At 38.7% G+C, this 23,678-nt stretch overlaps 1 protein-coding gene across 13 annotated transcripts in view; it reads right to left on the bottom strand.

Moving 5' to 3' along the window:
- Huwe1 (HECT, UBA and WWE domain containing E3 ubiquitin protein ligase 1) overlaps nt 1-23,678 on the bottom strand; it is a 168,241-nt gene that overhangs the window by 54,169 nt on the left and 90,394 nt on the right. For all 13 annotated transcript variants that reach the window (XM_090326994.1, XM_090326999.1, XM_090327002.1 and 10 more), the window contains exons 29-42: nt 21,848-22,039; nt 19,961-20,177; nt 19,280-19,402; nt 18,580-18,817; nt 17,964-18,194; nt 16,213-16,335; nt 15,377-15,472; nt 13,166-13,435; nt 10,040-10,192; nt 6,449-6,576; nt 6,165-6,246; nt 5,342-5,518; nt 3,543-3,702; nt 2,593-2,951 (exon numbers count right to left, since the gene is read on the bottom strand). In XM_090326994.1, the coding sequence (XP_090183120.1) occupies nt 2,593-2,951; nt 3,543-3,702; nt 5,342-5,518; nt 6,165-6,246; nt 6,449-6,576; nt 10,040-10,192; nt 13,166-13,435; nt 15,377-15,472; nt 16,213-16,335; nt 17,964-18,194; nt 18,580-18,817; nt 19,280-19,402; nt 19,961-20,177; nt 21,848-22,039 (2,549 nt within the window). The remainder of the gene's footprint in view (nt 1-2,592; nt 2,952-3,542; nt 3,703-5,341; nt 5,519-6,164; nt 6,247-6,448; nt 6,577-10,039; nt 10,193-13,165; nt 13,436-15,376; nt 15,473-16,212; nt 16,336-17,963; nt 18,195-18,579; nt 18,818-19,279; nt 19,403-19,960; nt 20,178-21,847; nt 22,040-23,678) is intronic.

Raw genomic sequence — 23,678 nt, 5'->3', positions numbered from 1 at the left:
ATACTTGGTCTTTAAGTCTTATCTCTTTCCTTCTTGATTTAAAAATGAAACAAAACAATGTGCTGGGAGTTTGGCCTAATGGTAGAGTGCTTGCCTAGCATGCACAAAGACCTTGGTTGATTCTTCAGTACCACATCCACAGAAAAAAAGCCATAAGTGGTGCTGTAGCTCAAGTGGTAGAGCTCTAGCCTTGAGAAAGCCCAAGAACATTTCTCAGGCCCTGAGCCCAAGCCCAGGATTGGAAAAAAAAAGAAAAGAAACAAAACAATGAGTCAGACACTGGTGGTTAATGTCTATAATCCTAGCTCAGAAAGCTGAGATTTGATTATGAAAGCCAGCTAAATAGGAAGGCAAATACATTAGACTTTAATCTCCAATTAGCCACTCAAAGGGCAGATGTAGAAATATGGAACAAGTGGCAAAAACACTAGCCTTGAGAAAAGGGCTAAAGGATAGTGCCAAAAAATGGGTTCAAGTCTTAGGACTAACACCACCATGAACAACAAAAACCAAAATACAACCCATCCCCAATCCAACAAGTTGATAAACTTACAAATCTCAACAAACTATGTAACACTGATATTCAGTATATAAGAATAAGATCAAATGTTTTCTATGCTTGAATATCAATCTTTATTTTTTTTGTTTAGGTCCTGGGGCACAAACTCAAGATCTGAGTTCTCTCCCTGAGCTTTTGTGCTCAAGGCTAGCATTCTACCACTTGAGCCACAGCTCTACTTGTAGCTATTGGATGGCCAATTGTAGATAAATAATTTTTGGTATTTTAACAATTTTTAACCAGGTAACTCATGCTCCTTAGCCTAACATATTAATGTTCCTATATCTTGTGTACCTGTCTACAATTATAATTTTAACTTACATACAAAAAGTTGCAAAAAATATGTAAAGCCATATTTTACATCTTTAGTTTCTATCTACAGAGATTAGGCCTCTAGTTCCTTAATATTAAATCCAGTCCTATAGCAAATACTCTTTTGTCTATGCATGGTGAAATCCTTGATATGCTAAGCCAATCTAGGCAGAAAAGTGTAAGATTCCACTTAGCCACCAATAAATGCTAGAGGTGGAACTGTTTCAAGTGGTAACATTTAGGAATAGCACACAGGCCAACTTCGGATTCTAAGAGCAGCACAAAACAACAACAAAAACAAAAACAAAAACAAGTCCAGACTGCCAGTTGTTTTTGCCTTCATACTCCTAAATTTACTTAAAGCTTTAAAAGTGTTTCCTCAATCATTAAGAAACTATATTTAACCTGGGCATTTAATACAGTTTAAATATTTAAAAAATTAACCATTTTAGTCCAAATTTTGTAAGCACTGTACCTATTGCTTTAAATAGTTCTTTTGATTTTGAAGATGTGAGATAAAAGCAAACAGTTCATATAAGAAACTGTGTTTAGAATCTTAGATGCATAATCATATACAAACAGAACTCTAAGTTGATACCATCATTTAGACAAGCAAGTTAAAACTACACGTATACCTTTTGACCTTGTTTCTACTAACATCCGCTAAAATGTACACTGCAATATTACTTAACACAGTGGGAAACAATGTTTCAAGAGTGGAAAATGGAGAAAAAAGCCTATTAAAAGTCATATGATGACCTGGGACTAAGGATTAGTACAGAGATTTTTGTATAACTATGGAGGAGAAGCCTTACTAGTAAGATGTGTGCCTCTTACCTAGGTTGTATTAATATGTTACCAACTTGTGATACCTATAATTATCTCCATTTATTTAACTGATTTATAAAGCTAAAGCATACAAAAGCTTTTATCTGGTCTGTACCACAGCTTCCAAGTGCTAAGTATCTACCATGGTGCTTGGGTAATTGCAAACAAAGCTTTAGTGTTGCAATCCCAAATGCAAGACTTTAAAATCAAGTTTTCAGATGAACATCTAGTATCTATTTCTAGCAAGGAATTATCTTTTTAAGGCACAAATAGTAGATCATATTCCCATGGTTCTATACTAAGTTTAGCGTGGATAAAGAAATCATATATTGCCAGAGAGGATTTTTTGAACAAGAAATACCATTACAGTAAAGCTACACTGAAGAGCAGAAATGATTTTTTCAGTTCATCAAAAAAAAAGTTACTTGCTGGGCGTGGTGGCTATGCCCATAATCCTAGCTAATCAGGAGGCTGATATCTGAGAATCAAGGTTCAAAGCCATCCCAGGTACACAAGGACCTTATCTCCAATTAACCTCTAGAAAATGGGAAGTGGGGCTTGGCTGAAGGGTAGGGCTGTAGCCTTGAACAGAAGAACTCAGGGACAACACCCAGGCAAAGGGGTAGGGAGGGAGCATTGAGCTGAAGAGCTCAGGGACAGTACCCAGGCCAGAGTTCAAGCCTCCTGACCTACCAAAAAACAAACAAATAAATAAAAACCACTCAATAGAATAATCTACTATACCTAAGCAAACTTCTAAAAACACTGGAGAAATATGGCAGACAGAATATGTAGTACATGTATCTTGCTATTTATGTGCTGAGAACAGATCTGTTCTACAACTAAGGAAAAGTGTGCTGTTAAGACTGCATCTGACACCAAAAAAGACTCACCTTTTCCATGGTGTGACGGAGGGTGCATGGATCCTCAATGATGTGTCTTAAGAGAAGGGTGACCAAGGGAGTAAAGCCATTGAAGCCAGAGCTCTGGGTCAAATTCAAGATCATGCGGGTACTCTTCAGCTCTGCAAACATCATGGCATATTTGTGGTCCCTGGTAAGCCTCAGGCAGAGGCGAAGGGTGGCATGCAAAGTGTCTGGGTCCACAGGGACTCCCAGCATGCTCACACAGGCTCGGATTAAAACAGTCACCATATCTTCTGTTAGGCCCTGGATCAGGATTTCACCAACTTTTGTGTCTTCTTGGGTAGTCTCCTTTTCAGCAGTTGTATTCTCAAGAGCCAATGAATTATCTTCAAAGAAGAAAATAAAGACTTTAGAAAATTTAACTTGTCGGGCTTGGAGTTTGGCCTAGTGGTTAAAGTGCTTGCCTAGCAAGCATGAAGACCCGGGTTCGATGCCTTGGTACCACATACATAGAAAAAAAAGCCGAAAGTGGTGCTGAGGCTCAAGTGGTAGAGCTCTAGCGTTGAGAAAGTCCAAAGGACATTGCTCAGGCCCTGAGCTCAAGCCCAGGACTGGCAAAAAAAATTTTAACTTGTCATTTCCTTCAATATACCATTAACCGACTGGCTAAGCACTTTAGGTCTTATTAGGAGAAATACAACAAATAACAATCCTAAGACCAGAAGAAAACATATGAATGTATGAGAGAACTGTGTAGCTTTTACTCAGTTAAAAAATCTGAGGAAAATGAAAACTGTTTCCCTCTTAAGTTCAGCGGTGCACGTGCCTCGACTGTAATGGAACACTGGCCTAGCAAGCATAAGGCACTGATAGTAAGCATAAGGCACTGAAGTCAAATCTCAGTTTAATAACAACTAACAAAAATGCACAAAAAGCAACAGATAAATAAAGTCAATAGCAAAATGAAAAGTCCATACCACTGGCTTTATTTTCTTTACGTTTGATATCTAGTTCTTTACTTTCTTCTAGTGTCTTCTCTAGTTCTTGTCCATTGCTATTTTTTGAATTCTTATTTAGACGTGGTACCCGAAGGAGAGTCAGCATAACAGGGCGTCGGTTCCCTGTTTCTTCATTAACCTAGACATTAAAATAGAAAAAAAAACTTTCTATCAAAAGAGAAATTGTGTGTGTGTGTGTGTGTGTGTGTGTGTACGTACATATGTGTACAGTGAGGGTATGCAGAAGGATACCTTCAAGGTATAATGCTAAAAATAGAGGAAGTCTAGGAAAACAATCTCATCCTTATTATTTCAGCTGAAGAAAAAACTTTACTGGGATGGAACTGAACACCTACAAGGCCCCATAATGAGAGAATGAGAGGGGGGGGGGGAGGAGGGAGGGAGGGAGGGAGGGGGGGGGGAGACAGAAAGAGAGAGACAGATACAGACACTGTGTGTGTGTGTGTGTGTGTGTGTGTGTGTGTGTGTGTGTGTGTGTGTGTGTGCGTGCACAGGCAACAAACATGTGTGCTCAAGGTTAAATCTGCTTTACTTAAGGTTGACATTCTACGACCTGAAGTTAAGAGTCTATTTGGTTTGTCACACTGGGTTGGTTTTGCATCTCTCCCCTACCTTAGCTTTCTGAGTAGCAGAATTCTTTGGATTATGTGGTGTTTCAGTGATGAGAGAAACAGGCTCGTGTTAGGATACAGCTATCGTTTATTTATTGCTCAGCTAGTATATGTTAAGTAGACAAGACCTTTAGTGAAATTCTTTGCATTTATATTTTTAAAAAATTCAGAGAAGGAGGGCTGGGAGTTTGGCCTAGTGGTTAAAGTGCTTACCTAGCATGCACAAAGACCCAGGTTCGATTCCTCGGTACCACATACATAGAAAAAAGCCGGAGTGGTGCTGAGGCTCAAGTGGTAGAGCTCTAGCCTTGAGAAAGTCCAAGGACAGTGCTCAGGCCCTGAGCTCAAACCCAGGACTGGCAAAAAAAAATTCAGAGAAGGGTTTTCTTGGCTAGAGGTTAACTCCTTAGCAAGTACAGGCTCTAAATTCAATCCAATCTCTATGAAAAAAAATTCTGATAAGATCCTAAGTGTATATTCTGTCCTTCAGTGTTCTATCTTGTGCTGCAATGGGTTTGAACTCCAAGACAAGGCTGTGTGTGTGTGTGTGTGTGTGTGTGTGTGTCTGAAACAAGCATTTTTGCTAAATTTTATTACTTGAGCTATGGCTTCACCATTGGCTTTTTGCTGGGTAATTTGCTGGGTAATTGATTAGCCTGTTTCATGGACTTTCCTACCAGGACTGGCTAGGAACAGGGATCCTCAGATATAGATGTGGGTAACCAATTCTCAGCCTTGAGATTTGGCATTTAGATCACAGCTGGTGTTCTACCACTTGAACAATTCCACTTTCAGCTTTTTAATGGTTAATTGGAGGGTTTCTGGAAGTTTTCCTAGTGATCCCAGAATCTCATTCCTCAGATCTATCTGAGTAAACAGGGTGTGAGCCACAAGCACCTGGCTCCTCTAAATAAACGTTAAGCTTTCCAACAAAACAGATACCCATTCTAATCACTCCTTAACCCCTGACAGAACACTGAAAAAAAAATCAAGGTCACTGAATGTTTTTTTGAAAATTACACACAATTTAGGTGCATAAATTCTGGGCATTAAAATATTAAAATTATTAGTTCAGAAGCAACCAAATGAGACATCAAATACATTCCCACTTTCTAATAAAGATTATAGCACTTAGTAAGCATATACCTGCACCATTGTAGTAAACTGGACAGTATATCTTCTGCGGCCTGCTGTGAATCGCACACTTGTCTCTCCAGATTTCCAGGCAGAATCAATAGTGCTATTGTTGCTGGCACTATAACTACACCAACGCCCAGAACGGTCATCAAACCAGCGCCAGTTGTTGTTGTTGGACTGTAGGTACTAAAACAAGAGGTTTACATACAAGTTTAACTTTGATTGTCTTAACATCTCCATATGCAAAATTCCCATATATTTCTCAGTACTAAAATCTTCTACATATTGTTTGCTAACAACAGTTTTCCCCAAGATGAGAATGTTTGTTCCAGATAAGCTGGAATAGAAATTCTGTGAGAAGAAACATCTTGTTTGTAGAGGGATTGTTATACATTCAGTCCTTCATGTAACAAGAGTAAACATGGCCGACTTGTAGATTAAGTTCTTGAAACCTTTAGCAAAGAAATCCTTAGAAAAATAATCTGATTCCTATATGAAAAAGAGGTCTATGAACATCATTCAAGAGAATGATCATCATTCAGAAATCTTTACATTGGTTACTGATCTATCTTGTGTTCTAGTTTTGCATTTAAAAAAAAATCTAGGGCCGGAAGTTTGGCCTAGTGGTTAAAGTGCTTGCCTAGCATGCATGAAGACCCGGGTTCCATTCCTTGGTACCACATACATAGAAAAAAGCCAGAAGTGGTGCTGAGGCTCAAGTGGTAGAGCTATAAGCCTTGAGAAAGTCCAAGGACAGTCCTCAGGCCCTGAGATCAAGCCCAGGACTGGCAAAAAAAAAATCTAAACTATCCTGCCAATCACAGGTACTGACCTTAGTCATTTGAGATCTTCTTTTTGAGGAAATGGCGGTCTTCTCATAGAAATCAATAAGAAGCAATACTGGGGTGATCCACCTAAAAAGGAGAAATGACACATTTTGGGTACACTGGGAAAATCTATCTCTATTTCTTCAGATATGTGGGTAGTATTCTAAGCATAAAACACTTAAGACTTGCCCCATGTTGTTGAAATTGCTTGCTTCAGGCCCTAAGCTCAACAGACCCATTTCACGGAAACACAAACACACGCACGCACGCACACATGGGATTTACTAACTTTGGGGTCTGGACATCTTTTTGTTCCTTAGCAGCCTGTAGGCAAGGCTGAACTACTTCCAGGAGCTTGATTAAGACATTAAGGATGCCACTTGATTCCACCACCCAAGCACATGGTAGTTTCAACTCCTAAATGAATGAAAAGATACAAGAGACACAAATTAGTATTCATATAGAACTTGGAGGTTACCATTAACAGCAATGGTTACAAGAAAGCACATTTCACATTAATATTGATTAACTATTTCATTTGAGATGATTTACTTCAATTGTCTAGTGTATCATTTCCAGACGTGTCAACGGAAATAGCAGTTTCCACAGTATATGTGGCTGACAAACATACACAGTGCTCAACCCAGTGTCTGGCATATTAATACAGAAATGATAATTAAATAGAGATCTAGACACTCATGACAAACTCTTGTAATCTTAGGAGGCTGAAATGGAATATCACAGTTCAAACCCAGCACAAGGAGGAAAGGCTGTGAGGCACTCATCTCCAATTAACCACCAGAAAACCTGAGGTGGCACTTTGGCTCAAAGTGGTAGGGTGATAGCCTTAGGCAAAAGAGATCAGGGACAGTGCCTAGGCCCTGAGCTCAAGCCCCATGACTGACAAATAAAAACAAAAAATTTGTATATAATTAGGGAAAGGTATCAACTATGTTGAAATTGTAAAGCTTTTGATTAAGAGAAGCTTTATAACCTTTGAAGGTGAGTGAGACCAACATAGCTTGATAGCTCTCCTTACTAAGGAGCCAGCAAAATGGTGCCATTAAAAGAAAACCAAGTTGGGCACGGTGGTTCACGCCTGTAATCGTAGCTACTCAGGAGGCTGAGATCTGAGAATTGAGGTTCAAAGCCAGCGTCGGCATAAAAGGGGCATAAAAGGACCTGAGACTCTTATCTCCAATTAACTTCTAGAAAACGTGGAAGTTGGGCTTTGGCTCAAGGGTAGGGTGGTAGCCTTGAGCTGAAGAGCTCAGTGACAGGGCCCAGGTCCAGAGATCAACCTCCATTACCCACAGAAAAAAAAGAAAACCACTTAAGCCACTGTGGCTTAAGTGGCAGAGCACTAGCCTTGAACACAAAGAGGCAAGGTGGCATGAGACTCTTATCTCCAATTAATCACTAGAAAACAGGAAGTGGCACTGTGGCTCCAGGGGTAGTACAGCAGCCTTGACCTGAAGAGCACAGTGGCAGTGGAGTGCTCAGGCCCAGAGTTCAAACTCCAGGACTGACCAAAAACAACATCAACAATGGAAAATGTATGTTCAACAAGCAATTATGTAGAAAACAGTAGGGATAAGGGATAATAAAAACTGGAGTCTAATGTGTACGTGACATGGGAAAAAAAGTTATAAGCAATGGGGAGAGTCTGATTAAAATACTGCATGTGCCTCTGTGAATGCAAACACAGCAATATAAAATAGGTCCTATCATGGGCGAGAGTACAACTGAAAGGAGGGTAAAGGTAGAGAGGATGAGGAAGAGCATGTGATAAAAATATTTTATGTACACACATGAAAACTGAACAACTAAGTTTCTTGAGATTAGTCTAGAAATGGGGGGATGAATTTCCATTGTTGGTAAGTTGTATTATTGGAAAAGAGTGGATGTTTCAGGAAAGTTGGCTGAAGACAAGCATTCCTGGTGGCTCATGCACTAGGAGGTCCTCAAGGTATGTCAGGTTATAACAAATTTTCAACCATAGAACTTATCAGGCTAGGGCCAGGAATTTGGCCCAGTGGTAGAGTGCTTGCCTAGTATGCATGATGCCCTGGATTTGATTCCTCAGTGCCACATACACAGAAACAGCCAGACATGGTGCTATGGATCAAGTGCTAGACCTCTACCCTTGAGAAAGCACAAGGACAGTGCCCAGGCCCTGAGTTCAAGCCCCAGGACTGCAAAAAGGAAAAAAAAGAACTTAACAGTTAGGATTCAACACCAGGAAAATAATGACTCACAAAACTTACTTGTTTGAAGGTATGTAAAACGAAAAACAAAAACAGAAACCATTGATTGCTTACAGATGAAAGCCTATGAGTTACTTTAAAATTGTGTGTTTGTGTTGGCTCTGGGCCTTTTCCCTGACCATCTTTGCCCAATGCTAGCACTTTACCACTTGACCCATACCACTAATTCTGGCTTTTTAGTAGTTTATTGGAGATAAGAATCACCTGGACTGATGTGAGCCACAGGCACCTGGCCAGAATGCTTTTTTACATTATAATGTAATCAAAGACATCAAAATTTAATTTCTGTGAAAACATTCCCATAACCATCTATTCTCAAAGTATTGTTTTATTCAATCTTATGCTGTAAATTTTTAATAACTATAGAGCCCCAAAGATACATGGCAGTAAGGTGCCAGTGGATCACAGCTGTCATCCTTGCTTCTCAGGAGGCTGAGATCTGAGGATGAAGCCATCCTGGACAAGAAAGTGTGAGAGATGATTATCTCCAATAAACTACTCAAAAAAGCCAGAAGTGGCACTGTGGCTTAAGTTAGAAAGCATTAGGCCTGAGCACAAAGAGGCTCAGGGACAGTGCCCAGTCCCAGAGTTCAAGCACCAGGAACAGGGGGAAAAAAGTACCATAACAAATTGACATATATACTAGAATCATTTCCTGAGTTACTTTCACATTTTAGTTTCACATTTTCCTACTAAACAGAATGGCCTACATAAAAGTATCAAGTATCTAATTTAAAATCAGTCTAATAAAATGCTCTGCCCCAAATAATCTGCTTACACAACCACTGGTAAAGGAGAGATTATTCTAATTCTACCTGATTACCCTAACAGTGAACACACTGAATTTCCATAGTTTATATACCTGTTACTACTACAACAATGATGAAGATGATTTCCTTGTACTTAAACTCATAGCCCGGGCAGTGTTCATGGGCAACTTTTCTGAAAGATGAATGCTCTATGCTCTACTCTATACGTGAGCCACTTAGGACTAATCTGGTCTCCAACTGAAGATGGGGGTCTCAAGGACTGTCCCACCAGGGCTGGCTTCAAATGGTAACCTTCAGATCTCAGACCCCTGACTTTTCAGGCATGAGTTACCACCACCTAACTAAGATAAATATTTATTTTGTAAGTCATGGGGCTTGAACTCTGGGCCTGGGCATTGTCTCTGAGCCCTTCAGCTCAAGGCCACCCCCCTACCTCTTGAGCCACAGCCCACTTCAGGTTTTCTATTGGTTAACTGAAGATAAGAGTCTCAAATTCTTTAGTCCCCGGGCTGGCTTCAAACTGCAATCCTTAGATCGCAGCCTCCTGAATAGCGATGATTACAAGAATGAGCCACTGTGCCCAGCTAAGATAATTTGTTTACATATGCTTCTATATATCAATCATGTCCATGGACTTGATGGCCTTTTTTAGAAGATATGCTTCCTGATCTGAAATTTTTTTTATGTAATTCATGTACTATTTTGCACATTTTAGCCTGCTAGAGAAATTGTAGGCTCATAAAACACAGAGATCACATGCTTATTTTCAACATCTCATATGGTTAATAGTCAGTAAATTATTTTGACAAATGAATTAAAGAACTCCAGTGTTATGAATTTTACCTCAAAAAGTAGTGTTAAAAGTAAGATTCTAGTAGCCAAATTGGAGGCCTGGGGTAATGTAGCCATCTGACTGATCCACTCTGATACAGTTTTTGTGTCACTTGTTGTCAATGGAAGAGCAGCTTTGATCAATACATCAGCAGCTTCCCACACCTGCAAAAGTAGAAAAACGACTAAGTCAGGAAACTATAGAGTAAGATGAGTTTTTTAGAAGATTTTCAATCTTATAAATATTTCCACCACTCCAATATATGCAAAAACAGATAAATGATAAAACAGATAATATAGACTTACTGCCAATCATGATATCAACATAAAATGTTTATACTTATTTTGGAATACAACAAGAATACTATACCACAAAATCAAACACATGAACAGATAGTCATCTTTGAACTCCAAGCCTTGCTAGAATTGTACTCTAAATACTGAGAACACTCACCTAGCTGGAAACAAACAGTTAGCAAAATTCTTGGTACACCTTTAACAAATTTGAAATTTGTCAAAATAAATACGGCAGTGCTTTTCTTTTCTCCCTAAAAAGGTTTTATTTTTCATATAAGTATAACAAGAAAGCCAGGCATTGTTAGTTCACCTCTGCAATCAAAACTGCTTAGGAGACAAAGACATAATATAATGATTGCAGTTTGAATCCAGACCCAGCAGAAAAATATGAGACAATTACATCCTATTAAGATGCAAAATGATGGACTAAAGGTGGGGCAGAAGATAAGCCATCAGTGAAATGAGCAATGTGAAAATTCAAGGCTCTGAATTTAAGCCACACTATTGGTATATTTTTACAATACTACAAATCAAAAACTTATGATAGACTAGGGCTGGCTAAAGTAGTGAAATGCTTTCTTAACATGATGACAAGAAGACGCTCAAGGACAATAAACCACAAAACCAATAACAAAAATAAAGCCTTTATGGAGAACAAATGTAGGTCTTCCCCTTACATTTTTCCACTGGTATTAGGTTGAAAGATTTCTTAAGACAATCTAGTAATGATGACATTATAGGACTGACTTTAAAAAACAAAAATAATACAAGAAAATGTTAATCTATGACTGTGAGGATTTATCTAATTTCTTATCCTACTTCTACAACTGGCATACTGTTCTTTTAAGGGCTTGTCCTGGGCTTGAACTTGAAACCTGTGTGCTTTTTCTAAGCTTTCTTGGTAAAGGTGAGCATTCTACTACTTGATCTACAGCTAAACTTTTGGCATTTTGGTGGTTAATTGGAGATATAATTTCATAGACATTCCTGCCCACGCAGGCTTTGGACCAGAATCATCAGATCACTTGCTATACAGATCCTGTATAGCTAGAATTATAAGTGTGAGCCTGCATTACCCAGATCATACATTAATTTCACGATGTGGAAAAACAGTATTTAAAATGGCATGTGTGCATGCACAGTAGCTCATGCTTGCAATCACAGTTTCATAGAATGTCCAAATCAGAAGCAAAGCAGTTGGGTGGCCAACTCAGGCAAAAATGTTGCCAAGAAATCCATCTGAACAAACAGCTAGGTGAGTGTTCATATATGTCATTCCAGGTACATAATCACAATCTAGGCTCAATCAAAAATGGGATACTTAGCCAGGAGGCTGAGATCTGATGACTGCATTCAAAAGAAGCCCAGGAATTAAAGAAAGGAGATTCTTATCTCCAACTAATCACTAGAAAACAGGAAGTGGAGTGTTGCTCAAGATGTAGGAGTTGAAGAGCTCAAGGACAATGCCCAGGCCCAGAGTTAAAGCCCTATGACTCACAAAAAAAGAGAGGTGTGTGGGGGAGAGAGATATTCAAGCTTACTAACTAACTCAAGGAAAAACAGTCGAAGTGTTGCTCAGTTGGTAACATGTCTGTCTCAGCAAGAATGAGGCCCTGAGTTTAAACCCAAGAACTTGGGAGGAAAATGACAACCAAAAAAGCACAAATATTGTCATAAATATACACGATGAAGCAACTGTTACATAGAAGGGTTGAAAGTCCTGAGTACAAGAGTGAAGACTCAACAACTGCATACCAAAAGCTATGGACATGGTAATGGAAATATAAACATAACTATATAGACATAAAAACTTATGACTCTATAGACATAATGTTTTATTTCATAAATTAATGTTTCTATGACATACAAACCCTTAGCCTAATTTTGATTAAGTTTTAAATACTAAGTCCTAGTGATTGTAAATAGAGATTTCCTCCTTGAACACTTGTTTGTTAAACTTGTCATTTAAAATATGATGTAAAAATCAACATTATTAAATTCTTTAAAAAAAAAGCAAAAAAAATACATACACCATGAAGCAACTGTTACATAGATGGGTTGCAAGTCCTGGGGCTTGAACTCAGGGCCTGGGCACTGTCCTTGGACACTTTTTGCTCAAGGCTAGCACTCTGCCACTTGAGCCACAGCACTACTTATGGCTTTTTCTGTTTATATGTTTCCTCAGAATTGAACCCAGAATTTGTGCACAGAGTGAGCACATTACCACCAAGCCGAACTCCTGACCCCTAGAAGAGTTTGTAACTTAGCTCAAGTCCAATACATTTTGAACATGGAAGCAGGAGCTAGATTGCAATCAAATGTGCAGAAAAGTAAATATAGCAACATTCCATATAATGCAAAAGTACTGGTTTTCAGAAACTGGCTAGAGTTTGGGGCAATAGCCCCAAAGAAAATAAAGTACCTAGGAATTATCTTAACTAAGAATGTAAAGGACCTTTTTGATGAAAAGTTTAAAACACTGAAAAAGCAAATTAAAGCAGAACTGAGGAAACAGAAAAACCTCCAGTGCTCCTGGATTGGAAGAATCAACATCGTGAAAATGACAATCTTGCCAAGGGCTATCTACAAATATATTGGATATATTTGTATTTGGCTATTTGAAATTGGATAGGGAAGGGGGAAAAAGATGAGGGGTGGCGGTGGGGGGAGGGAAATGGGGACCAAGACATGAGAAAGGGTATCAATGTATGTGAGTTAATGCTCCTTCTATCTGGTGAATATAATGTAACCCTTCTATTAATTACAATAAAAATATATGAAAAAAAAACACAAGAAAAAACACTACTCCATCTACTCGCTTTCGACCCACTGAAAGCCTACCTGATTTACTACTTGCTTCAGAATCATGTCGCGATAGTCTGCTCCATTACGTTTGATGGCGGTCATGATCAGATCACACACACGGTAAACTGTGTCTGGCAGTTCATCAAGAAGGTGGAAGCAGCCTGGTAGCATAGTGTCTGTGAAAGTATGGAGCTCATCTTGTTCGAGTGGGTCAGCATCCTGGAACTTCTCTAGACATTTAGCTTCTTCCTCCTCTTGTTTTTCCCGAGCTTTTCGTTCCTCTTCCTCCTTCCTGCAAGCAACTTCCTGGAGTCAGGGATAAAAGAGTGTCAGCTTATTGGAAGGGTGAAGGGAAAAAACATGAAGGAGGTAATAGGACAATAGTGTATTTGCCAAGCAAGTGGTAACTCCAACACAAATGTACTAGATACAAAAATGAAAATGTTAAATTGTAACTCTTTTTTTGTTTGTTGTAGGGTAGGAACTCAGCTGGGCCGGGTTTCAGGCAGTTAACTGGAGATAAGAGTCTCACCCAAGGACTAGAAAGGTAGTAGTGGTAGAGTTCTTGCCTAGCATGCATGAAGTCCCAAGTTCGATTCCTAGGTATCACATAAACAGAAAAGACTGGAAGGCCTGCTTCAGAAGCCCAGAGACAGTGCTTTAGCCCAGAATTTAAGTTCTAGAACTGGCAAAATAAATATTCTTCTAGAGATTTCTGCTCGTGATGGCTTTGAACCATGATCCACAGACTTCAACTTTGGGCTCAAGCATGAGTCTAATTGTTAACTTTTGTGTAATCAGTTTAAGGATTGTTTTTTTTTTATAAAAAAGGAAAATTGAGAAAAGAAAATAACAAAAAGAAAGACCAATACTGGTGGCTCATGATATAATCCTAGCTACTCAGTAGGTTGAGATCAGGGAATTACAATCCAAAGCCAGTTGGGGAAGGAGGTCTGTGAGACTAATTATCACCAGAAACACCAGAAGTGGCATTGTGGCTCAAAGTGGCTGAACCCCAGCCTTGAGGGACAGTGCCTTGAGTCCAAGCTCCACAACCACCACCAACAGCAACAAATAGAAAACAACAAAGGCAAGCAAATCCTAGCTGGGCACCAGTGTCTCATTCCTTATTTCTAGCTACTCAGGAGGCTGAAATCTGAGGACTGTATTTTGAACCCAGCCCATACATACAGACTATGATCTCCAATCAAATATCCAAATGGCAGTAGGTAGAGTCATGTCTCAAGAGAAAGCTCAGGTCCTAGAGTTTAAGCCCAATGACTGGCACAAAATTTAATGCATAAATAAATACATGGAAAAACCCTAAAGAACCTATATTATTATTTAACTAAATCTAGCAAGGCTGCAGGAAACAAAAGGTAATATTATGGAGGCTGGGAAGGTGGCTTAATAGTAGACTATTTGCCTAGTAAATATGAAGCTCTCTGTTCAATTCCGCAGTACCACAAAAAGTGGCACTGTAGCTCAAGTGGTAGAGTGCTAGCCTTGAGAAATATAATCTCAGGGACAGTGCCAAGGCCCTGAGTTCAAGTCCCAGGATTGGCAAAACCAAAATCAAACCAAACCAAACCAAAACAACCTGAAGTGATATTTTATTATCAATGTTCTCAAGAAGTTAAAATTCCATCAGGGTATAACAATGAGTACAACTGAAGCCAAAGAGAAGACAAGAGAAGGATGGCTCCAACAGGTCAAAATGTTGCCCGTTATCTGCAATACACCAACTAATTTTTTATAGATATATCCTAATTTTCAGGCACCATGTTAAATTCAAGTAACATATCACCTAAAAAGAAAAAGACAGCAAAAAAAAACCCAAGCAATATTTTGGGTGTCATGTGACAATATAGATTAACATTTAATCTGCATCATGCAAAGCTTTGAGTTAACACAAGTGAGCACAATTAGGGGCCAGGATTTTGGCTTAGTAGTATAGTGTTCACCTAGCATGCACAAAGACCTGGGTTCCATTCCTTGGTACCACATACATAGAAAAACCTGAAGGTGATGCTGTAGCTCAAGTGGTAGAGCTCTAGCCTTGAGAAAGCCTAAGAACAGTATTCAGGTCCTGCATTCAAGCCCCAGGACTGGCAAAAAACCAACCAAACAAACAAAAAACACTAAGCTAGCACAATTATAGACAGCATACAATACAATAAGAACAGAGTGCTTGTGAAACACTATTATCAAAGGGCCAAGACCTATAGGATGCTGCTTTCTAGTTACCTCAGGTGACTCTGCCCTTTGGTCCATTGGGATATCTTGTCCCAATGACATAGCAATGGCTCTCATCATCTGGTCCTCTTCAGACATGCTGAGATCCTACAGAGTAATACAGAAATTCCAACAATCATGCACACTGAAAACAAATAAAAATCAGAGGCAACCCCAACTCAAATGACATCATTTATTTTGCAGCCAATCGTTAGACGGGGAAGGGGATATGTTCTGAATATCGCTTTCCATATCAAACCCAACTAAACATATTTGCTCACAATAAATTAAAAATAGGAAGCAATCACATATAGAACAAACCATCAATTCTGAATCTCAGAAAGCCTATCTTCAAACAGTCCTTAATAGTATGTATCACTAAAGGACAGGAAGCTTCTTGCTATTATATTCTGCAGCCCTGAGACTTTATAGTAAGTTGATAATCGAAAAAGATTGGAATATAAAAGGTTATAATAAGAAATATTAGAGGACTGGGAGAGTGGCCTAGTGGTAGCTTGCACAAAGCCCTGGGTTCAATACTCCAGAACCACATAAACAGAAAAAGCCAGAAGTGATGCTGTGGCTCAAGTGGAAGAGGGCTGGCCATGAGCTAAAAACTGCCCAAGGTAAGTGCCTAGCCCCTGAGGAGTTCAAGCCCCAGTACTACTAACTAGGGAGGGAGGTAGGACACAGAGTCACACGGAAAGAGAGACAGAGAGAGGTGGGGCAATGAGGGAGGGGAAGGTTGGGAAGGAAAAGAAAGGAAGGAAGGAAAAGAGATTGAAAGATAAGGAGAACTGCTATCAGTATTAAACCAAACTGATATTAGAATATCTATGCCAACTTACCCGAACAACCCCTCCCATGATTGGAGGAGGGTGCGTTAGAAGGTATTCAGTAGCTTGCTCCATGGTACTTGTGTTCAGCAGAGCCTCCATGGCATGTTCTCTTGTAAAACCCATGTCCATGAGCTACAAAGAGAATGCAAAAGTGCAAGATTACAGTAAAGAAATAAAAATGCATTTAAAAAGAAAGACCTTTTCTGGATGGAAACAAAAGGAACTGAAGGCACTACTGAGCAGTGCAGTTAGGTATTAGGAATGGTCCTTTTTCTTTGATGCTGCTTCAACTCTTCAAACAAGAAAGCTATACAATAAAGCAAGTAGTCACTCAATTCCATCGTCTTAAAAAATAGGGGAGAGGGTAGATGGTTATAACTGAATAACTAACTATTGATAACAGCATAAATTGGTTCCAATTTTCTGGGTAACAGTGGGTTTTTAAAAAACAGAACATGCACTTCAGAAACTGGCATAGAAAATCTGCTAATTAAAAAAAAGAAAATCTACTAATTGTGAGCTATACATAAGCAAACTAAATGACAGATTTATAACAATGAACTAAAGAAAAAATAATATTTAACAGTAAAATAGCCAAAAATCTCTTAAGGAAAGCAATGTAAGCTGGTAGCAGTGGCTCACACCTGTAATCCTAGCTACTCAGGAGGCTGAGATCTGAGGATTGAAGTTCAAAGCCAGCTCAGGCACTAAAGAACTTGAGAGTTTTATGTCCAATTAATCACCAGAAAAGGGGAAAATGGCACTGTGTCTTAAGGAGTAGAGTGGTAGCCTTGAGCTAAAGAGCTCAGGGATAGTGCACAGGCTCAGAGTTCATGACCAATGAGAAAGAAAGAGGGGGGGGGAGAGGGAGGAGGAAGGCAGGCAATACAAGTTTAATGAGAACTAGATAAGAATGATAGAACCAAGCAATTCAAAACAAACAAGAATTATCTTTCATTTTAAAATTATCAATGCCTTAAAAATATCCTGTTTACTCCCCAAACTTGTTTAAACAAAGTTATTAGTTTGTTGTTGCATTATATAGTATTAAACCCAGTGCCTTGTGTATATACTCTTTTGTTCTCCCTTGAGACACTTATCGCTTAAACAATAATGAATAGGACATAAATCTATAGAAGAAAGATCTGAATAGACAAAGCCAATGCTCATATATAAAAGGAGGAAAATATTCTGTGATTAGTGGCAGGAAGTTGTGTTCATTTCTCTTTCCACTTCTCATCTTCAGTTTGTAAAATGTGCCTTATATATTTATAAATTAAAAGGGAACAAGGTTTTGAGTTGATTATGGTCTCTAAAGCTTTTGGTAGAGGCTAGGGGTTTGGCCTAGTGGTAGAGTGCTTGCCTAGCATGCACGAAGACAAGGGTTTGATTCCTCAGTATGACGTATACACAGAAAAAACCAGAGATGGTGCTGTTGCTCAACTGGTAGAGTTCAAGGCTTGGGCCATAAAAAAAAAGCTTTTGGTGTGCACTGAATAAATATGGTCAGTTTCCTTGCAAAGAACTAAGCAATTCCCAAGTGACTGAGAGTACCATAATTAATATACTAAAAAAGGACACAATTATCTATGCAGATAACAGAGACTCTACTTTCTACCTTTCCTAAGGAGAACAAAAATATCAGGAGGAGTGATGGTAAACCTATCTCCTGGGTAATAAAACCAAGCACCTGTGGTATATGAACTTCAAATCTGATAAACTTTACAATCATCCCTGGATTTTTCAGGCTAGAATCCTACCTGCTGTAACTGTTGCTGATTGACTTGAGGCTCACGACGGGAGCTACCCTCTTCTTGTCCTGTGTCCTCTTCTCCTCGAGACCCCTCCTTCTCTTTGCTTAGTCTCTCACGAATCACAGGTTCTCCTCGGAGGATGTGGCATAGAATGGCCAGCATTGACTCAGCCATTCGACCACCATAAACCTTCAGGGGTTTCCGGTTCCACAGATTCTTGATGCAAGTAAAGGCTGCCTGTAAGTCATTTGCAAAGTGTTTGAAGGAGTGAATTAAAAACAAAGCAAACATAAATCACAAATCCTAAGTAAAAACTAAGGGAAATAAGAAAAGGGTACTTAATTCAATTTGAATATACCAACATAAATTATAATAATTCATACTTATACAACAGAAAATCCTCATTTGGTCTATAAACTTTGGGTAAGCAGTTCTATTGAGGACTAAGATTGACTCTTCTTCAATAATTGTATTGCCATCTGACTTATGAAATGGTACCCCCCTCTGTACAACATCTTAATAATAAAAATATTTTGAAAAAAAGTATTTCCTTAAGGTGGACAAGCAGAGTGAAAAGGTATCCAATTACATGAGAAATTTCTCTTTGCTTTAGAATACTCACTTTTTGGGTTACAACAAGGAAGCGGAGGGCACTGAATTGAGGAAAGTTCTGAACCCCTCCAGGCAATTTGGCAGGCAGTGAATGTGGAGATTCAAGCACAGTGGTAGGGTTCACCATCTTTTCCACAAGCATAAGCCAAGCATCTAAGAATTCACCTGTGCCATCAGGCAATTCTGAATGCTCTAATCCCTCAGCAACAGGAACCTTGCCTCCCATGGACAGAGCCCAGTTGAAAGTTCTGAATTAATGTAAGAGAAAGTACAAATATTAATGATTTCCATAAAGGAGGCTTTCCATTTAATTCTCTATATGAGCACTACAACATCCCTTCCTTTTCCTGGTGTTATTACTCCTAATGTATCCAGGATTCACTAGCTTTCCTTACGAAAGACCTGAAAAAATGCCCTCAAACTAATGAAATTCAGCCTACAAATATTCTGACCGTGCAAAATAAAAACAAACAACATAAAATGACTAGTCTTACATACTCTTAGAAACACTTATAACACAGAATAATAACTACCCACTCAAGGAAAACAGGGCTCAGATATGGCTGGGTCCAAGAACATAAAAGGACACAACCAAGGCTATCTACATATCACTGTCAAAATGCATGTGACTTAGAAAGCTGTGCAATATTCTGGCACACAGAAAAGACCAAACTGCAAGAAAATTTCCCTGTAAAGCAAATGATCCTTACTCAAAAAGAGCATTGTGACCTCCAGAACAGAGAAATTTCTGCAGCATGAGGTGGTAAGGATACTTCCTTTCATCAAACAGCATTGGAGAAGTGAAACCAACGGAACAGATGAAGAATGTTAGCCTGTATGAGGGAAAAAGACAAAAATAAAATTAGGTACAAACAATTCATGAGGAAGATATAAAAGCAATGGGAAATTCATGGGGAAAAAAGAAACAAAGGTAACATTTAACATGCACTGAAGTGATTGGATTGACTGGAAAACAGCTGGGTAAATAATACAGTTATTAAATTTCCAAAGATATAAAAAAAGGTGACACTTGTCATGTAATAACATTTAAAAGGCTATTGGATCACAGTTTGATTCTAAATGCCTTGTTTTTGTCTTTTCTTTTTTGGCCCTAGGGATTGAACACAGGACGTTGCACTTGCTAGGCAAGAGCTTTGCCACTGAGCTACATCCCAGTCCTAAATGCCTTAAATGTTTCCATCCATGTTCTATACTAGGTGCGATCAAAATACCACTTGAGCTACAGCATTTTCTGATTATGTGACACTGATGAAATCAAACCCAAGGTGTCATGCATGCTAGTCAAGCACTCTCCCACTAAGCTATATTCCCAGCCAAGTTATACTTTTAATTGCAATTTTCTAGAACCAGCATCTCATCCAAAACCTCACCTGAATCGGGGAGTAGGTGTATATGGTGGGGGCTGCCAAGATAAGCCCTTTGTGAGAAGCTTAGTGAGAGCTGAAGCTGTTGACCGAGCAGCAGGTGTTGGTGCTGTAGTGGTACTTGCAGCATGATGGCTCCTTCTCTGGCGAACAGGAGACCCCACACAAAGTTTAACAAGGAGTCCAAACAGCTCAGCAAGTGCTCGGCCTAATCTGGAGGAAGCTGGAACCCATAAGTTAGAATAAGGCTATATAGTATTCTCAGAGTGGTTTCATTAGAATAGACATACTAGCATTAATACAATTTTATGATTGACTCATTTCTCTTTATATGATCATCCAAATTAGAAGTTTCTCAAGAAACAACAGGTACTTTTGAAGGCACAAAGCGGAGAAGTATGTTGGTACTTAATATGTAACAAACGTGAAATACAAGTAATTCCTTATTTGCTGACTTTCCTTTGAAAATTCTGCTATGACTGTTTCTCTTGAAATATGCTCCCATATCATTTCTGAAAACAAACACTTTACCATGAGACAGTGAAAGGAGGTAGGCCTAAATCCTAGATTTGGTCTTATAAAGATGTACATGTACATAGGAACCCCACTATATAAACACAGCTCCCTTAAGTGTTTGGTCCTTTACCTTTCTAATTCATACACATCAGGATTATTCCTAATATGAACTAGGCTAAAGATATGTCCAATTCCTTGCTGAATGTTGAGTCCAATTAGGATCTGAAAATCTAATATATTTAAGTCAAGAAGAAATTACATCCCAACATTAGGCTTACAAATATTTCACAGGATTGCTTTTGGATGAACAGATAACAAAGTAGCTCAAAGATGAAGAAAATAAAAGGCCCAACCACAAAGAAAACTTGGGCAATACCCACAAAGGAAGCCCAAAATGCTGCAGGGTCTTAATTCAAAGAAGTACATCAAAACAAAGAGCAAGAAATACGAACATTTTCTTAGATGGCCCATTTTATGTCAATACAGAGGGAGCAATAAGACATTTAAACTCAAAGAAAGGCAATAGAAATTTTAAAAATAAAAGAAAAATAAGAACTTATGATAACAAATAAAATGCTAAGGGCCATTTTCTATTTTTTAGGGTAGGCTAGAGAATCCCAGAAGCTGTCTTCATTTTCTTCTTTAGTAGTAAGTGCTAAAATGTAGCAACTATTGAAGAAGATACAAAACAGGACCTCCCACTCAAAAATGAATTGACATTTATAGACAAAAGATGGTAAAGAAAGACCAATATACATCTTTAATGCAATAGTTTCCTGCCAACACTGAATAGTCTCCATGAAGTAGACAAATTAATTTTAATAAAACATGCATATGAGACTATGTTACTGGCCAGCCACACTATATTAATGGATAAAAAAAGTATCTAGGAAAGTATCAGACAGTTAATTATGAGAGTTTAGTAACACAAAAGCAAAGTGAAAAGTTGTTTATTAGAAGATGTTACATCGTCTATCATGCTGCATACAAGTAAAAACGGAATGCTGCATACAAGTAAAAATGGAACTAAGAAGTACATAGTGGATTTAGCAGCAAATGGAATGGTAGCAGCATAAGCCATATGCAATAGTCAATGAGTCAATGAGTAAGCATAAAGGAAGGAATTAAAGAAGTGAAGGTAAACATGGCTCTCAGGAAGGAATTCTCTCATTTCTGTACCCCTAACAGCTAGTACAGAGCCTGTCAAACAGTAGGGACTCAACAAAATACATGTGAAGTGAGTCACAGGAAGTTTTTTTGTTTTTGTTTTTTTGTTTAAACCATGAAACAATATAGTCTTTCCAACTCAATTTGTTTGAAGACTGGTTAAAGGCTCTGAAAGCCAGAAAAGGGAATAGAAAGTAGAGAATCACTCACCTGACAACAAAGGCTTGATTTGCTTAATTCTGGCAGCCATGGCTGGGGTGATTTTAGATTTGCCCTTAGAGTCTGAAGTAGTTGGTTCATCTGTTTCCATGGGAGCCAATGTGTCACCATCTAGCCCAATGCCTTCCAATAAGCCCTGGGTAGAAGCATCCATACTTCCAGCTGTTCCATCCTGTTCCCCATCTGAAGATATAAGATGACAGCAATAAAACCATGCAGAGCCAGCACTTACCTAGTTCCTTGTTCTGAAGTTCCAAGAAAGAGCTATCTATATGGTGCCTTTACATTCCAATGACTTTCTAAATTGGAAGAAAGAAAAACCACAACCAAAAAACTGTACTGGCATGTTTGTTTTCTTTGTTTGTTTGAAGCACTACTAATTGCTGATATCTCCAAATAAAAACCTACGAATATTCATCCCAAGAGGGTACCATTCACAATGGTACAATGCATGTGATACCTGATATCAAATTCAGATGCTGTAGAATATAATTGGAAAATAAATCTTTTCCCTTTGGGAGAGGGCAGTGTGTCAATAGTGGGGATTGAACTCAAGACTGTTTTCTTTCACTAAAAGCTTTTTCACTAACTTCTGGAGATCTACCTCTTGAGCCTTGCCTAATAGTACAGCTCATCCTCTCCACATCCATGAAAGTTAACTGGAGATAAGAAGGCTAAGAGTTTCGCAACTTTTCTGCTCTGTTCCTGATGGAACCTCGATCCTCAGATCTTAGCATTCCGAATAGGGGGACAGTATAAGGTAGTAGTGCTCAGTCAGCATCAACTTTCCTAGCAATTGTGGCTCACGCCTGTAGTCCTAGCTACTCCAGAACGTAAGATCTGAGGACAGCAATTTGAAGAAAGCCTGCAGTAGAAAATTCTTTGAGACTCTTGTCTTGAATTAGCCACCACAAGGCTGCTAGTGGAAATGTGGTTCATGTCCAGGGATTGAATTTGTTTAAGGGCCAGTATTGGCACAAGAAAAAATTGTTTGTGTGTATATATGAGCATGCATAGTTAGATAGACTTGTGTACCTGTGTATATACACATTTGTGTGTGTGTGTGTGTGTGTGTGTGTTCTTTACACTAAGAATCAGTGGAAATATGATACAGCGAAGTCTTCGTGTTTTAGAAAGTTACATAGAAACTACTTTCAGACAAACAAAAGAAAAACGTGGTGACTGAACATTCTAGAGGTGGGAAGAAGAGAGTTCAAAGCTGGACTGGAATGTATATATGGGGAGATCTCTATCTCTCTCTCTCTCTCTCTCTCTCTCTCTCTCTCTCTCTCACACACACACACACACACACACACACACACACACAGTGAGAGAGAAAAACAAAACTAGAAAATTTATCACTGAACTGTTAGGTTTTTTTTTTTTGGGGGGGGGGGGGTAAGTCCCAGGGTTTGAGCTCAGAGCCTGGGCACTGTTCTTGGGCTTTGTCAAGGCTAGCTCTCTATTACTTGAGCCACAGCACCACTTCTGTTTTTTTTTGGGTGGGTGAGGTACCTAAAAATGGAAGCAATTTATCATTAGGCTACAATCCCAGCCCCTGAATCTACTTTTATACTCAGTACTTTTATTACATTAAATTAAATCTGGTATTTTTGATTCATATTTGTGGCTGAGTAGCCACATTTTTTCCAAATTTAACTTTATCTGATGCTTTTATCGTTTATCAGTACTTCCTCAACTGCATATATCCTTATATAAGGATATACGTACCTTAACAAATGAACCTAGTTTAAGGTTCATGTATTATGTCTCATTTACCTTTTAATTCCTTATAAGTTTTCCTATTTTAGTAATTTTTCAG

The sequence above is a fragment of the Megascapheus bottae genome, chromosome X, assembly GCF_031878675.1.
Source record: "Megascapheus bottae isolate mThoBot1 chromosome X, mThoBot2.hap1, whole genome shotgun sequence".
Taxonomy (NCBI): domain Eukaryota; kingdom Metazoa; phylum Chordata; class Mammalia; order Rodentia; family Geomyidae; genus Megascapheus; species Megascapheus bottae.
This window is presented reverse-complemented; position numbering and strand designations above follow the sequence as displayed.